The sequence below is a fragment of the Asparagus officinalis genome, chromosome 7, assembly GCF_001876935.1.
Source record: "Asparagus officinalis chromosome 7, Aspof.V1, whole genome shotgun sequence".
Taxonomy (NCBI): domain Eukaryota; kingdom Viridiplantae; phylum Streptophyta; class Magnoliopsida; order Asparagales; family Asparagaceae; genus Asparagus; species Asparagus officinalis.
The window spans coordinates 67454618-67472760 of NC_033800.1; the positions used below are offsets into that span (position 1 = coordinate 67454618).

The following is an 18143-nucleotide window of genomic DNA, read 5'->3' on the forward strand; positions in this document are numbered from 1 at the left end:
ATATAACTAACTGCCATCCTATCACTCAATTCACCAATCATATGACTTGCCCCATCTACCCACAAAGTCACCGAAAATAACTCAAACCCCCCAAATACCCAGTTTAGCAAACACAGAACGTACCAAGCAACTGAAACATATCCTAAACCAAGGCGCTACTCCCGCTAAAATCTAAAGGCCTCCTCCAAAATCCCAACTGCAAAGCAGCTAATCAGCCTGAGTAGCAGCCTCCTGAAATAAGCTCATCAACGGCGGACGCACCTCGATCCGGAACCGTCGGCCGGCCGCAGGGCATATTACAGCCCCACCCTCCGACCACCACCTTCACACGGGCGACACACGTACAACACACCCTACCGCCATCGCCAAAAGCACGTTCGGAGCCAGGGTGCGAGGAGCGACGGATCTCGAGGCTGAGCCGGCTAGCTGTTGCGAGGGAATCGAGGCCGCGACGTCGGGGCGCCTGGCTCGTAGTGAGCGGCGAATGCAGGTGAGTGGGTATATCCGCGCCGGTCAGCAAACAAGAACCGCCGCTCTCGATCCCCCTCAGTCCGATCAACGCGTGCCGCTGCCGTTCTGGCCCTACCACCCCTCACACTCCACACTGCGTCGCCCAAGTCCCCCGACCGACCGTCTCGCACCCGCTGCCGCCACACCCCTCAGCCTGTCGTACGCATCCTAACGCCACGTCCGGCTCCTGCTCGTTGAAAGAGGTAGAACTCGCTCGTCGAGCTCTGATCGGCAATTCAGGCCGGGTCCATCGTCGCGATAGCCGGGTGGTCCAATGTGCGCGGGTGCCTCGCCTCGACCGGCGGCTACCAATCCGAGCAGCGCTCCCCGTGATCGCCTCATCATCACACACCATGTCGCAGGATCAAGCTCTGCGCGCAACGAACACAACGTAGGTCACGGACAAAGAGCACGACTGCACAGGGACGTCCACTACGGACGCTGACTTCGACCACACTGCACAACGGCGATTGGAGCAGAGAGACGCGACAAGGCGATAGAGATGTGCTTTGCTTTTCCCGTCATGCTCATAAAGTGCGAGGCCGTGCGTCGAGCCTTGAACTCGACGACTTCATCTGGCCCAAGCGGAGGCTCAGCGCTGGTGCCAGACGGAGCGGAGACGACGTTCGATCGCTTGGACCCGAGGTTCTCAACTTGACGAACGAGCAAGGGCTCACAGTAGTGGCAGTTTGGGGAGTCAACGGCGGAATGTAAGGAGTGTACATGTGCCCGGCATGTGATGGCAGGAGAAGCGACAGCCAGGTGGAGGCTCGCCATCTTCTTGACGTCGCTCCCGGTCGATGCAGCACTACTAACGTGGCTGACGACAATCGATGGTCAGCGGCCTCGATCAGGATTCAAGCGACCGATAAGCGAATCCGGACACTTTCTTCCGAGATTCGGCATCTCGAACCGCCCATGTGTGTGAACAATGGGAGTTGTGTAATGCTCCAATAGGTGATCAAGCAGTGCAAGCCATCGAACCCACCCCCAATGTACTGCCGGTGTCGTCATGTCGGCACCACAGAGTCGACACGGTTCGGGGTCGGATCCGACTTCTGCCCCGATTTTGGCAACATCGAATAGCCATGCCGTACGACCCGCCTTTGTCCTTCTCGATTCATCGGGCATAAACCCGTCGCACCAGATTCCGCCTAATTCGTAGCGACGCCGACGGGCGGGCTCCACAGCTGGCTATCATCGGGGGCGAAGATCACTACATACATCGTCGCCTCGTCAAAAGACATGATACCCACCGTCAAGGCACAAGGCTCGTAACTCGCAAATGGATGCTCCTAACAAACTCCGGAACCGGAACCGCGACTCGCGATCGAGTCCCAAACCACCGAGAAACAACGGCTTATCAATCCAAACCGCCGCTCGTAATGGCACCCGACCGGAACACGAACCGCCCACGACTGCAGTCCCGATTCGACCGACCGCCGACTCCTGCAACGGACACAATCAAGCACAATCATCGAACGGTTCGGCGAACCACGAACAGGGATGTCCGTGCATTCCAAAAAACGGGGCTGCGGACCGGGTTTCGGTCTGGGTGCACGAAGCGGGTCGGCGTACGGGATTCATCTGGTTTTCCGACCAGGGGGGGGGCCGTCGCGCTTTGACGAAGTAAGCTCAGGAAATCGAGCCGAACGGGACGCCGCCCCCCGTTCCGCCGGGGACGAAGGTCTTGGAGTCCTCGATGACTGACAATCGCAAGTTACCAGAGGTTTGGCCCACGCTAGACCCTGTTGGGATTGGGTGGACTCCCACGACACTTCGGCCGTGAGCACGACCCAGCGGCTTTTTGAAGTGCCAAGGCCTCCGGCGAGAGGACGTTAGTCGTGCGGTCCTGAGTGGCCGAAGCCAGACCGAGACCACTGACTTCCCCGCTTAGGACTTCCTCGCCCGCTTTTGTTGCTCGGTGTCGGCTACCACTGGCGGGGCCCGATAGGTGCTGTTCCGGCCGGGACCGCCGCTTCGGATTACGGTGCGAGGTCGGATACTCCGACCCGTCCGAGGGAAGTCGGGCGCTGTCGTGTGTTGTCCCTCCGCTGATTGAAGTAAATTCGAACGGGCGGAGTGAGCTGGAGTGGTGTCTTGGAGAAGCGAAGACTTGGTCGTAGAGGGGGCCCGCTGGATCGGGTACCCCGCGTAGTTGCCGGGAAGCTTGACCTCAGGCGTGGTGCTCGCCGGCGACGGGGAGGTCACGTGCGCGGGACCACGCGGGACGTACGGTACTGATTTGCTCACGAGTCGTAGGTGGAGCTCGGCTTGTCCTTGACGAGCTGTCACCGCCAAACGAGGCCCGGTCTCGCTTCAGCGAGGGAAGGCGGCGGCTGGCTGGTTGGAACAGGCGCGGTGTAGAGGATCTGACGCGGCGCCGGCGTTACCGAGGCCTGAGCAGCCATGGCCCGGAAGCCTCATCCGGGACGTCGGTGGGGCCCTAGGCCATTGCTGCTCGGTTTAACCGTCGGCGGCGCGGGTGTTGCGTGGACCATCTCCTGGGCGCCCACGGACAATCCGTCTGCTTCATGCTTGCTGCAGTTGCTGCTTATGCTTCTTCGTCTCGCGCTCCCTTGATTTTCTCAACAGGGCGTTGTCTGGTCGCGGTGGAACGCCCACGCACGCAGGTCGGCCGTTACTCGGGCGTTGATCCTGTAGGATTTTCAGGCTGATGTCTTCGCGCCTGATGAGGTGGTGAGAAAAAAGAGGCTTTTCTTTTTCTAGGCAAGACAACTGAGGCCAGCCGGCTGTCCGTTCAGTAGTCGTGAGCGTGGGATTTCCGCCGTCCGATGAACCTCTAACCTTCCGCCTACAATAGTAGTAGTAGTCCTGCGGCGGGTGGACGGCAGTCCAGCCGCGCCTCGGTGTAGTTAGACCTCCAACGCGATCGCAGCGGTAGGGGAGAATCTTCGGGAATCTGAGAGTTGTTGTTGAACGAGCACGAGCCGCTCGTTGAAGATCGGATTGAGCTCCTTGGACTTGGAACGGGTCCTCCGCTTCTGGTGCTCGAACTCGACCTCGACGAACGGCGACGAGGATCCTTGGCCGTCCTTTGGCATGAGATTGTGGGCGGCGATCACTTCGACTACTAGCTTTTCGTCCTTCGCCATCGCGGTTTAAGCTCACCGCCGACCCCAAACTTCTCTCCTCCCTTCAATTATTTCGCAATTGATTTGAGAGGATAATGGAGCTTTCGAGAATCGTGAGGTTTAAATTCTCGAAATTCCAACTCTTTTTTAAAATGGATTAAAGACTAGATTTTTATTAGGGTTTTAGGGGGGTTTTATTGGATTAGAGCGGGCGCGCGTGCAGAACTGTTGCAGTGAGGGAGACGACCGTATCGATGTAGGAATTTAAAACCGGTTCAGAATTCGGTCTGCTGCTCCGCAGGAACAGTTACGTTGACTAGAAAGCTTACGGTTGTGTCAGGGACTCAATTCTTGTCTTTCTGGTTTTTAATGCGGGATACGGTTAGGGGGAGAGGCGAATGATGACGTGGCATCTTCTGATTAGGTGTTGAGCTGTGTGGAGGGGTGATGTACGTATCCCTTATCTTTGGGTATTTAATGACCATATCTTGGGAGGTACGCTTAGGTACTTTTGACGCCGTTTTGTCGTTCGAAATTTTGGCGCGAAAGGGGGGGAGGGGGGAGTAAACGGTGACGGAGTTAACGGCACTTTCGTAATTTGGGCTGTCGCCTGTTATAGCATATTTTGGGCTTCGACACGGCGAATGCTTTTTTTGGAGAAGCGCGCTTTGTGGCCTGTTTTGGTGAAGGAGTGTGTTCTCTGTTCGCGCTGAAAAGAGGGTTGAACCTGAACGCACACAGAAGTGCGGGAATTAACGTAGTAGACTCTCTACGGACAATTGGGTTTAAGTGGAAATTACCCATGTCATTAATTTTGATATTAATTTGGGTTATCAGCTTATTAACTCTTCATTTTGATATTGGAAGATATGTTTTCTCAGAAATTGAACGTCGGATTCTGGAGTACATAAACCCGGGCCAAGTCTGGGCTCCGGGCCGGGCCCGGGCCGGCTCTTTTGTGCCCGGCCCGGGCCCGGCCCGGCCCGGAATAGTAGTTTTTTTATTTTTTTATTTTTTATGTATTATATTATATATGTATATATAAATATATATAATATGTATATTATATGTATATATAATATATTTTTATATATGTATAATATATGTATATATAATATATTTCTATATATTTATAATATGTCATATGTGTGTATATATATACTCTCTCTTAGTATATAAGTATATATAAATATACTCTCTCTTATATAAGTATATATATATGTATAAGTATATATAAGTATACTTTCTCTTATATAAGTATATACAAGAATACTCTCTCTTATATATGTATAATGTATGTATGTATATATGTATATACTCTCTCTCTTAGTATATATGTATATATAAGTATACTCTCTCTTATATATGTATACTCTCTCTTATATATGTATAATATGTGTGTGTGTATACTCTCTCTCTTAGTATATAAGTATAGTATATTACAACGGTTACTTCTTCCACATTGGCCCAACGGGCAACGGCTACTTATGTGATTCTTTCTCTCTTAAGTAATAACTTATAAATATATACAATATATTTACATATAATATATGTATATATAATATATAGTTACATAATAATTTGTAAGTATATACTAATACATAATTATATAAAATATAATAATATTAAACTAATTTTTAGAAATTTTTTATCAAAAAAAAAAAGAAAAGAAATTTAAAAAAACCTAATTGGGATGTACTTATCTATTGTGATGCGATGAATTCCAAAATAAATTTATACTTGTAATTTGTAAATGATTTATTAATTATTAATAAAGAATTTATTTTTATAATTTTTTATTTATAATTTATGTAATTTAAGTGATTAATAAAATTATTATTTTTTATTAAATTTTTTTATTTTTTTATAATTTAAATAAAATTAAAAAAATTTGATAAAAAAATAAAAAAAAATCGGGCCGGTCCGGGGTACCCGGGTCCGGGTCCGGGCTCCGGTTTTGCCCGGCCCGGATGGACATGCCTAGGTGGCGGAGCTAGGAATTACTATAAGGGGGGCCAAACCAAACGAGAGGAAAACGTAGAAAACAAATGAGAATAAGGTTTGGTAGAGTATGAAAGATGAAAGTGGACGGGACGCAACAATTCGCAATTTGTTGACTCACGAGAGGAACGAAAGAATTTTCGAGAAAGTTCAAGAGATTATAATTTACAGCCTATGATTTAGGAAGCTATTACTAACAAGGTTTTTTTTTTACTTTGCTTTTTTTGGATATACCCTTTAAATTATGCATATTGCAAAACTTCCACTCACGTTTCTATACTTTTAAAACTATCCCGAATCATCAAACATGTTGATGACTATGACCAAACAGTCAATCGGATCCGGGCTGGGATCGGTTTTGATCCGGAACTGGATCGGTCCCCCGTGGGGTCCTCGTCGGGACGAGGTAGGGGAGAGTGATGAAGGTGTCGTTTCCTTCTCCGACTTTATGTTTGGTTCTTGAATGGGGGTTTGGTGTTCACGCTGCACAGACAAGAAGAATCTGTGAGATGGCGGGGGTCGGTTCCTCCATAGTTCCTCCAACGGTCAAGTTAGTGAAGCCTGAGTGGGGAAGGGGAAGGTCAGTGTTTGTGGGAAAATTTGCAGTAAAAAGACAGTGAAAGAAAATTGACTTGTATTCTGTCAAAATCGATTACAATTTGGATTTTCTGATTACAAAAGAGAGGAGAATGAATTTGATTCTCCCCTTTGTTTAAAACTGGGTTCTTCACGGTGGTGATGGAGTGCCTCCCTCGAATGCTCGCGTCGAGTTTGCTCTCCGTTGACGATCCGACGTTTTGCTTCACTGGAACGATGTCTTCTCCTCACGATTCGACGTTGTGGAGAACTTGCGTGGCAAGTTTGAGAACTCTGAACGAGTTTAGAATAACTCTGTGAAAGAGTTGATTTGAACCGAAGATCGGTTAATAAGCCAAGGCTAGAAGAAAGCTCCGGTGGTCGATCGTTGCTGAGGATGAACGTCGATCTCACCCTTGCTGCCAAGCCAAAAGATCTCCTCTTCGCTGTTGAAAAGAGGATCAATCCGAGCCAAGAAGCTCAAACCTCGCTGCCCAGTCTCAGATCCAAAAAGCCAGCCGAAAAAGCCTTGAACTCCGGACCAAAGAAGCCAACCCCGAACTCAGTTGAGTTTACTCTCTTTTATAGGGGATTAAGGGGGTGTAACCACCCCCTTAAATCACTCCTAAGTGGGGTGTAACCGCACACAAATCATGGGAACCGGTTTTGGAACCGTTCAGCTCGTGCTTTGAACGAGTCAAACGCTAAAAAAATAGCGTTCAAGGCCCTAACTCCGCGTTTTAGACTGGAGACGCGGAGTTGGGCACCCGCTGGTTGTTGAAAAACGCGAGGGTCACCCGCGTTTTGGAGTTTGAAGGCTGGAAACGCGGGGGTCGCCTGCGTTTCGTCTAATGAAGGTTGGAAACGCGAGGGTCGCTCGTGTTTTGCTTGTTGAAGCTTGGAAATGTGAGGGTCACCTGCGTTTCAGGAATTGAAACGCGGAGATGAATTCCGCGTTTTTAGAAGGAGCCAATGACTTATAGCTTCTTCTGCAGAGCGTTGCAAAGACTATTATCTTATAATCTTCATCTTGGCTCCTTGAAAATATAAGATTCGTCAGATTGTAACTCCCGATGTTGATTGTGAAGGTTGTTGATTAGAGCTTTCATCAGTTGTTGTGAAGGTCGTCAGATTGTAACCTTCATCGATCTATGTGAAAGTCTTCAAATTATAGCCTTCTGGAAGTCGTCAGATTGTAACTTCTATCATCGGTGTTTGATGGGGGTGTAGGCGTAAAAAAATGCTGAGAGGTATCCAAGCACAGCTCAAAAGGAAGTCATCCAAAATGTCAAAAAGAACACAAGTATAGACTGTCTCGCATGCGAGACAGTCTTTACTATCTCGCACGCGAGACAGACTTGACTGTCTCGCCGTGCGAGACAGTCTTTACTGTCTCGCGGGCGAGACAGACTTTTACTGTCTCGCCCACGCGAGACAGTCTTTACTGTCTCGCCGTGCGAGACAATCTTTACTGTCTCGCCGTGCGAGATAGAATTTACTGTCTCGCACGTGAGACAGCTCTCAGAAGGCCAAAACTATTTTGCATTGTCGACTGCAGCGGCCAAAGAACAGTTACTTGGTCAGTTGTTTTGCCCCCATTTCTATTGTTGTGCATTCCTATCCCTATAAATACCTCCCTAGGCATGAAATAAAGGGGGAGAGCATTTTGGAGCAGAGGAGACTTGAGCTTTTGGTGATTTTGAGGAAGAAAGAGAGAACTTTCACCATTTGACAAGCATCATTCGGTGAATCCTTGAGATCTAAGCTTAGACTTGATCTTTGGAAGAGTGAACATCTTACATCGATAAGATATTCGCTTCAAATTCTTACTTCGATAAACGAAGGAAGAATCATTAAACCCCTCACGGTTCAATCAGAATCTGTGATTCGGTGGTCCACGGGCTAACGCGCCTCCGGCACAGGCAAAGATCCCACGCAAGCAGCGATCCAAACAACGATCCTGCGTTTGTTTCTCAAGAGTTGTAATTTTTATTTTGTTGTGTAAAAGAAGTCTTATAAAAAGACTATCTCTTTTGAATTTGTTGTAATCGACCGAAGATATAATGAATTCCATAACAAAACCAACTTTTGACGCAAACAAACTGGCGACCACAGTGGGAGCCAACGGTCTCGCTGCCGAGACCATCGTGTCGCAGCCAATCATCAAGATCCCGGTTGAATCCATGGTCGAATACGAATTTGACCAAACCAAGTTTGAGGAATATTTCTCATCATCCTCTTTAAGATTTTCATTGTCTCGCAAGTACAAGAGGATCTCACCATTGAAGAAGACGTCCATGCCAAAGAAGGCACAGAATGAAGACTCTCGCCTGATTGTTGCTGAGGATTCTATTCACAACCTCTCTGCTCATAATGGCTCTTCACCAAGAAAAGAGTCATTAAATCAAAGCCCACCAACATTGACGAAAAGAGCTCGTCAGAAACAACGCCAACGCCGCGCTCGCCAAATGGCTAAGGCGTTGGAACAAACCGACAGGGTTCGTTATCACGCGGACCTAGAGTCGAGGAGACATCGAGTGGTTCAGTTGTCTCAACAACCAATCACTCATATCTCTGCTAAAATAACGACGGATGAATGGACTTTTGTCAAGAGGGCTCGCTCGACCCTCAAAGAACGTATACAAAAACGTCGTGCAAATGTTGCTCATGCCCGTGCTCTCTTACAACAAAGACGAGAAAGAAACAAGGAAACGGTGGCCAAAGAACCGCCAAAACTCTGCAAAATTTGGATTCCAAAGTCTGGAGTTAAACAAAATCAGCATTCGGAGCCTGTTAAGACTCCGCACCCACAAGGAGGTGGTTCTAAACATGTGACTCCTAAAATAACCTTGGATCGCTCAAAGGCAACAATAAATTGTCTTGAGAATGCCAATAAGGTTTTACATCCTCAGAAGAAAACATGTTTGTCAAAAGACATCGTTATACCTTGGGGGTCATACCAACAGACGATAAGATTTTCCGGCAATCATAGCGATGAATCATACTATCAAGCTGGGGGTATGAACAAAACTCGAAAGAGAACTGTCCGGGAAATGAGCTCTCATTGTCCCTGTGCGCGACTCATTAGAGCAATGCTATCAGAATGTGATTGTTTCAAATGAGAGGCCATTCCACGAAGAGTCTCGGTGTTCCACAGTTTTTTCACCGAAATGTCGAAGCCTAAGCCGAAACATTTCCGCAAGAGGAAATCAGCTGCCCAAGATGATGAATTCCCTAAAGTCACCATTAATGTGGCTGATAAAAGAAAGTCTAAGCGGCATTCAAGTGACTCAAATCCTGACTTTTCCCCGAGAGGAAAAGTCAATCCAAGAATTGCTCAAAGGATGTCTCAACTCCAATTAGGAGCCATCAGACGCAGAGATTACAAAAGAATACAAGAAGGAATGTCCTCGGAGGATGAATTCTCGGACACTTATTCTGCAATCGCTTCTGATGATACAATGTCTAGCACGGGACAAACCAGAGAAGTACTCACGATCACCTCTGGTCAATTTGCTCAAATGCTTCAAGAAGCTCTAGCGAAGCAACGTGGAGAAATCAGAGCTGAGATGAAGACAGAGATGAAGTTAGCTATTCAACAAATGAGAGAGTTGCTAACTCAACAATCTCAACCTCCTGAGTCCAGTCAGCGAGCTGAATCCAGCCGCCACACTCAAAATGGTGTAGATGACAGTGATCCAGAAGTGGATGAAGTCATTATGGCTGATACACCTCCCAATGGCAATAACACTGGGGGTGGTTCAACAGATCCTCCCAATAACAACATTGGGGGTGGTTCAATTGCACCGCTTAGTAACACTGGGGGTGGCCCAATTATTTCTGCTCGACATCACTCAGAGAGAGATGAAGATGAGGACAAGAAAATGCAAGAGCTTGAAAACAAAATCAACGCTTTGATGACGGCTCAAGAAGTGAAAAAGACGAGTATTCCATGTCCCTATCCAAGAGAATGGGATTCAATATCGTACCCGTCAAAATTCAATCTGATTAACTTCATACCGTTTGACGGGAAGAGCGCGCCTACTCAGCACTTGATTTATTTCAAGTCTCATTTGGGCATGATCTCTGGAAATGAGGCTTTAATGGTCCGGTCATTCGTTGGCACCCTTCGTGGGCCCGCCTTCGATTGGTACCGACGTCTCAAGCCAGGGAGCATCAATTGCTGGGATGATATGGAAAGTTTGTTCCTCAGTAATTTCTTCGATGATGACACCGAAGTGTCAATCGGGACTCTTCTAGATGAGAAGCAAAAGGACGGAGAATCTATTGATAATTTTGCCAAGCGCTTCCGTGACAAAGCAATGAATTGCAGAGATCCTGTTACAGAAGAGTTTATCCTGCAAACATGCCATAATAATCTCTCCATCGATGTCCTGAAAGCCCTGGGGGTCGTACCATCCAAAACTTGGAAAGAGTTAAAATTACATGGCGAACAAGCTGAACACTTTCTTAAAAGAAAGAAAGTTGAGAGAGGTCAACCGACGACATCCACAATTCCTGTGAACGCAACTCTCGATCCGAGGTTCCAAAAGGAGTATTCTTTCGAAGATGATGAAGCTCCAGCCATCTTGAAATACCTTCTCGCCAACGACAAGATCGAGCTACCACCTATTAAAGATCAGGAGGGAGCTAAAAGGATTACGGATCTAAACTATTGTGCGTACCACAGAAGGGTTCTTCATCCCACTGAGATTTGCTTCGGACTCAAAAATAAAATCCAAGCATTAATTGACTCCGGCGTCATAACGGCGAAACAAGCCGATTAAAGACGACTTTACTCCATTGGATACACGAGTATAAACTCCATTGGATACACGAGTATAAACTGTTTCCCCATAACTCCATTGGATATACGAGTATAAACTGTTTCCCAAGACTCCGATGAGTATACGAGTATAAACTGCTTCTCCATCTCACTCCGAAAAGTATACGAGTATAAACTGATCCTTAATACTCCAACAGTTATATGAGTCTAAATTGTTTCCTCTCCTTCACGGGAAGTTTCTGGAGAATGTCATGCATGGTACTTTTAAGGATAACCCGATCATACAGCTAAACATGATGATAAACCCAAAAACATGATGATAAACCCAGCTTCGCAAGAAAAGCTGGGGGTGGATGGTTCATGTAACGGGAAGTTCTCAGAAGAATGCTATATGTAATTTTCGCAAGAAAATGTAATTTTCTTAGGGATAACCCGATCATTACAAACAAAGTGATAAACACTACATCTCCACGGTGATTTACGAATACTCTTTTGCTGAGGTGAGATTCGATCACTTCGTTGGATCAATCTTTCCTCACAAAACTCTCTCATGGTCAAACCTTTAAACAGTTAGGACCAAAGCCAAAATTCCCTCTCGATTCCTTCCATGAATGAGAGGTCCACAAATCGAATGATCAAATCTTTAAACAGTCAGGATCGCCTCAAAACTCTCACTTGGTCAAACCTTACTACAGTCAGGACCACGACCAAAATCTCCTTTCGATTCATTTCATGAACGAGAGGTCTACTTTTGAATTGAATAATCAAACCCTATGACAGTCAGGATTATTCAAACCAATTCAGATTCTCTAAGTGGAAATCCCACTTCGAGTTTTCTTTAGACCAGGAGATAGAATATAAAATTCATCCTCTCCGATTCTGGGTTCATCTCTACCAACAAACAAGAGACCAGGAGATAGAATATAAAACTCTTCCTCTCCATCATCGAGTTCATCTCTACCAACAAACAAGAGACCAGGAGAGAGAATATAAAATTCTTCCTCTCCATCATCGGGTTCATCTCTACCAACAAACAAGAGACCATGAGATAGAATATAAAATTCTTCCTCTCCATCATCAGGTTCATCTCTACCAACAAACAAGAGACCATGAGATAGAATATAAAATTCTTCCTCTCCATCATCAGGTTCATCTCTACCAACAAACAAGAGACCAGGAGATAGAATATAAAATTCTTCCTCTCCATCATCGGGTTCATCTCTACCAACAAAAAAGAGACCATATTACTCCAATAGATACACGAGTCTAAACTGTTTCCCTACCATCAACAGGAAGCATCTGGAGAATATCACTCAAAATATTCTTAAGAATAACCTGGCTACCTCCCAACGGGTATACGAGGTTAAACTATTTCCCGAGAACTCCAAAAAAAAAATACATGAGTATAAACTGTGTTCCTATGAAGACTGATACAGTGATTAACAATGCGGTATTAATTTGATGACAAAAGCTGAATTCACAAGTACAAATTTCAGCTTCAATTCAAGATCTCGACGACGGTCAAACGATGAACGCCATGCCGAAAGGACCTTAGCTATTCTACAAAGCACTGAATAGACTGAGAGACAAAGAGATCAAGTGTTGAAGCCATCTACAGGTTCTTCTATACGATCTACCCAACCAAGCATTGAAAGGATCATAAGTAAGACTTATCTTATCCAAAGCATCTCAGAACTCCTCTATAAAAGAGTGAGTCTGGAATACTTTGGAGGGGGTATCTGTAGGCGTCAAAAAATGCTGAGAGGTATCCAAACACAGCTCAAAAGGAAGTCATCCAAAATGTCAAAAAGAACACAAGTATAGACTGTCTCCGCATGCGAGACAGTCTTTACTGTCTCGCACGCGAGACAGACTTGACTGTCTCGCCGTGCGAGATAGTCTTTACTGTCTCGCAGGGCGAGACAAACTTTTACTGTCTCGCCGCGAGACAGTTATCAGTGGTTCAAGAAACTGTTTTGCAACCACCGACACGTGGCCACCAACTGTTCAAGAACGTGGGGAACGTCGTGGGCGAGAATCACGTTGATAACTGCCAAATAACGGAGTGTTGAAACGTGGGAGATAGTTACAGCGAAAACTGCCAGGAATATTCCTTTTCTGAGACAGTGTTTACTGTCTCGCGGGCCGAGACAGCAAACACTGTCTCGCCCAACCGAGACAGCAAACACGTTGTATCAGCGAGAAACAATCTATCTCGCGAGCTTGTTTTCTGCCAACTGTTCCTAGGGCTATAAAATACCCCCCAAAGCGCCATTTTTAAAGGGGGCTGACATTCTTGAGCACTTTGGAGCAGACAGAGCAGAGTTCTTGAGCTTCCGGCAATCCCTTGAGATTCGAGCTTTGACTTGATTTCAAGAAGAACGACTATCTTACTTTGATAAGATATCGTTTCAAATTCTTACTTCGATAAACGAAGGAAGAATCATTAAACCCCGCACGATTCAATCAGAATCTGTGATTTGGTGGTCCACGAGTCAAAGCGCTCCCGGCACAGGCAAAGATCTCACGCAAGCAGCGATCCAAACAACGATTCTGCGTTTGTTTCTCAAGAGTTGTAATTTTTTATTTTGTTGTGTAAAAGGAGTCTTATAAAAAGGCTATCTTTTTTTTTTGAATTTATTGTAATCGACCGAAGATATAATGAATTCCATGACAAAGTCAACTTTTGACGCAAACAGGGGGATCAGCTATCTATTTTGATTTTTAGACAGCCTACAGAACCCCCTCTAAAGTTTTCGAAAGTTCGCGGTTGACTGGGACGAATTTTCAGAATACTTTGGATCTCAACTCTGATCTTGAAGCTATTGATTCCTTGTCATAAAGGAGTTATTCTTTGCACTCGCTTCGAAGGCACATTAGTTGAAGAGATTTGCCATGCAGGACCTGTGTGAAGGTATACATCACAATCCTACTTCTGGAATGCGGAGGATGAACCCTGTATTTTGAACTTGAGACGCGGGTCTCACCCTTGCATGTTGAATTTGGAACACGGGTATGATCTCGGCGTTTGGTTTTTGCATCGCGGGTCTGACCTCAGCGTTTTGACTTAAGACATAGAAGTGGCTTCCGTGTATTTTTGACTAAGTCTTTGAGACTTGTCTTTAGCTCATCTGTTTCAAGTCCCGGCTCACATCCATTAAGCTAATGGACCTACGAACATGCATAGGATTTTTGGCAAACCCTCAGCCATCAACGGATTTGATAAGCCTTTACCGACTACCGTTTGAGTCGGGCTAGCATGTGAATTATTTGAATCCGTTTCACATGTAACATTGTGCTAAGAGAATGAACCCTCTTAGACTTGATGCTATGATTTTGAATACATATACTTTGTCATTTTTACGAAAAAAGACTAACCAGCAACGCGTGTTAGGCGTAGGCTTATCTCTAATTAGGAATCGAGATAAAGTCCCCCATACGTGTAAGGCATAAATTTTGGCGTTATTAATAACAACCTGCTACGATGTTGAATACGTAGACTTTTGTCTTGTTTACGGTGAAAGACTAACCGACAACGCGTGTTAGGCGTTGACTTATCCCTACTTAGGATTCGTGATAAGTTTTCCCATGCGTGTAAGGCATGGATTTTGGCGTTATTAATAACAACCTGCTACGATATTGAATACGTAGACTTTTGTTTTTTTTATGGTAAAAGACTAACCGGCAACGCGTGTTAGGCGTTGACTTATCCCTACTTAGGATTCAGGATAAATTTCCCCATGCGTGTAAGGCATGAATTTTGATATTATTAATAACGACCTGCTATGATATCGAATACGTAGAATTTTGTCCTTTTTACGGTGAAAGACCAACCGGCAACACGTGTTAGGCGTTGACTTATTCCTACTTAGGATTCGGGATAAATTTCTCCATGCGTGTAAGGCATGGATTTTGGCGTTATTAATAACGATCTGCTACGATATCGAATACGTAGACTTTTGTCCTTTTTACGGTGAAAGACTAACCGGCAACACGTGTTAGGCGTTGACTTATCCCTACTTAGGATTCGGGATAAATTTCCCCATGCGTGTAAGACATAGATTTTGACGTTATAAATAACGACCCGCTACGATATTGAATACATAGGCTTTGTCATTATTTCTTCCTGTGTTACTTGAAACACTGAAATAAAGTTGGAAGCGCCAGATGTATAATATTAACTTGGCATGAATTTCCACTTAGAGTGAAATTCAGAAATTTTCTTTATTATCACTAGGATAATTCCAGAAAATATTTAATCCGCTAGGAATTTTATAATAAAAACTTGCTATTCTTATTGAAAAGAGATTAATAAGTTCATTGGGGGATTTGACTGTTAGAGGTGTGATGTTAACCTAACAGTATTTTATGGGCTTATCGCTCTATTGAAGAGAGTCGATAAGTTGGTTTGATCGTCAGAGGTGTGATGTTAACTTGACTAAAATTTATGGACCTATTGCTCTATTAAGGAGAGTCGATAAGTTGATTTTGTCAGAGATATGATGTTAACGTGACAGGAATATGTTACGATCGGAGCAACTTTGTGGACTTATCATCCTATTGAAGAGGATTTATAAGTTGGTTGTCAGATGTATGATGTTAACGTGATAGGAATGTGTTGCGATCGGAGCAACTTTGTGGACTTATCATCCTATTGAAGAGGATTGATAAGTGGGTTGTCAGAGGTATGATGTTAACGTGATAGAAATGTGTTGCGATCGGAGCAACTTTGTGGACTTGTCATCCTATTAAAGAGGATTGATAAGTAGGTTGTCAGAGGTATGATGTTAACGTGATAAGAGAATGTGTACTTGTGACTTGCACAAGATTTTGGGAATTAGCGTCTCGTTGGGGAAACTTGATAGGTGAGTTTATCATCAGAAGTGATGAATTTTGATGCTTGTGATTTGAATAAGATTTTGAAGACTTAGTGTCTTGCTGGGGAAGATTGCGATTTGTGTAATTTTGAGGACCTATCATCCTATTGGTAAGGATTGATAAGTTAATTATCAGAGGTGTATGTTGTTAACGTGACAAATTGGGAGTAATGCGAGTTGAATGCATACTCTATGAGGATGATGATTTGTGCAATTTTGTGCAATTTTTTCAGTAATGCCAGTAATGCGATTTGTGCAATTTTGTCTTGCTGTAGCCTGTTATAGCATATTTTGGGCTTCGACACGGCGAATGCTTTTTTTGGAGAAGCACGCTTTGTGGCCTGTTTTGGTGAAGGAGTGTTCTCTGTTCGCGCTGAAAAGAGGGTTGAACCTGAATGCACACAGAAGTGCGGAAATTAACGCAGTAGACTCTCTACGGACAATTGGGTTTAAGTGGAAATTACCCATGTCATTAATTTTGATATTAATTTTGGTTATCAGCTTATTAACTCTTCATTTTGATATTGGAAGATGTATTTTCTCAGAAATTGAACGTCGGGGCCAAACCAAACGAGAGGAAAACGTAGAAAACAAATGAGAATAAGGTTTGGTAGAGTATGAAAGATGAAAGTGGACGGGACGCAACAATTCGCAATTTGTTGACTCACGAGAGGAGCGAAAGAATTTTCGAGAAAGTTCAAGAGATTATACACTTTACAGCCTATGATTTAGGAAGCTATTACTAACAAGGTTTTTTTTTACTTTGCTTTTTTTTGGATATACCCTTTAAATTATGCATATTGCAAAACTTCCCCTCACGTTTCTATACTCTTAAAACTATCCTGAATCATCAAACTTGTTGATGACTATGACCAAACAGTCAATCGGATCCGGGTTGGGTTCGGTTCTGATCCGGAACTGGATCGGTCTCCCTGTGGGTTCCTCGTCGGGACGAGGTAGGGGAGATTGATGAAGACGTCATTTCCTTCTCCGACTTTATGCCTGGTTCTTGAATAGGGGCTTGGTGTCCACGCTGCACAGACAAGAAGAACCTGTGAGATGGCGGGGGTCGGTTCCTCCATAGTTCCTCCAACGGTCAAGTTAGTGAAACCTGAGTGGGGAAGGGGAAGGTCAGGAACCGATGTGGTTCTTGAGATGACCATGTGCCGTTATAGAGGATCTGTGTGTTCCTCTGTGTGAATGAAGAACTATGTGTTCTTTTTCTTAGGGGAGAGAGAGAGAGAGAGAGAGAGAGAGAGAGAGAGAGAGGGAGAGAGAGAGAGAGAGAGAGAGAGAGAGAGAGAGAGAGAGAGAGGAAGTCAGATAACCTTAGCTTCCCATTAGATTCAGCCTGGCCTCCCTTAGAGGTTAGAAGTCTACCTGTATATATCTCTACCATGAGGATAAATGGGTCCCCCTAGCCAAGCATAGGGAGGCGGTGTGAAATGCGGGCTAGGAGCTGAGTCATCTATTGCTTTACAGGTGTCGACTTGCGACTGAAGGGAAAGCCACTTCGGCACGGGAGAGGGTGTCTCTGCATTTTCTGGGAAATGATTGAGAGCGTGGCAGAGGGCATGCTGGTGGGCTGAGTCATCCCTCGCTTTACAGGTATCGGCTGGCGACTGGAGGGGAAGTCACTTCGGCACGAGATGTTAGTACCTTTGTTTTGATGATGATTTACAAATAATCCCTAACATCATTTGTCTAGTGTTTGTGTTTGCTTGTTAGATATTCTAGACAAACATCGATGTTGGAGGTTGGTTGGATTGCGCCTACACGATCATATCCATTGGAGTATGGAAGGAATATCGGAATGAAGCCATTTGCAATTCAAAGTTAAATTCATGATCAAACTTTATCCGTAATCAAGACGAACTTTATTGAAGATCAATATATTGGGTATATTTAGTTTAGTAGTTTATACTTTGTGTGTTAATGCTTAAAGCTCAAATATTACACACATACACGTTTTGGTTTTATAACTTTCAAGTTTAAATAAATATGAAACTATTAGTTATATTTATATACATACATACACATTTCATATTTATCATTTTTTTGGAAATAATGTGTTTAGATACATAAATATGAAACAAATAAATATAATTATATACACACATATTTGTTTCTTGTTCATATGTGATTGAAATGATTTCATTAAAATCAAGTTTTAATAAGTTCATGTTCGTGCATATTTTTGCAAAACAAATGAGTTTTCACAAATGAGAAATGCAATTTGAGAAATTCTTTTTCTAACATGTTCTATTATATGTTTATAATCATTTCCCAAGTTTTATA

The 18143-nt window shown here is 44.5% G+C and overlaps 1 protein-coding gene across 1 annotated transcript in view; it reads right to left on the bottom strand.

Moving 5' to 3' along the window:
* Nucleotides 1–3819, bottom strand: part of LOC109847284 (protein QUIRKY-like) — a 5789-nt gene extending 1970 nt beyond the window's left edge. The window contains exons 1-2 of the mRNA XM_020416522.1: nucleotides 3393–3819; nucleotides 1688–1742 (exon numbers count right to left, since the gene is read on the bottom strand). Of these exons, the coding sequence (XP_020272111.1) occupies nucleotides 1688–1742; nucleotides 3393–3626 (289 nt within the window). The 5' untranslated portion in view covers nucleotides 3627–3819. The remainder of the gene's footprint in view (nucleotides 1–1687; nucleotides 1743–3392) is intronic.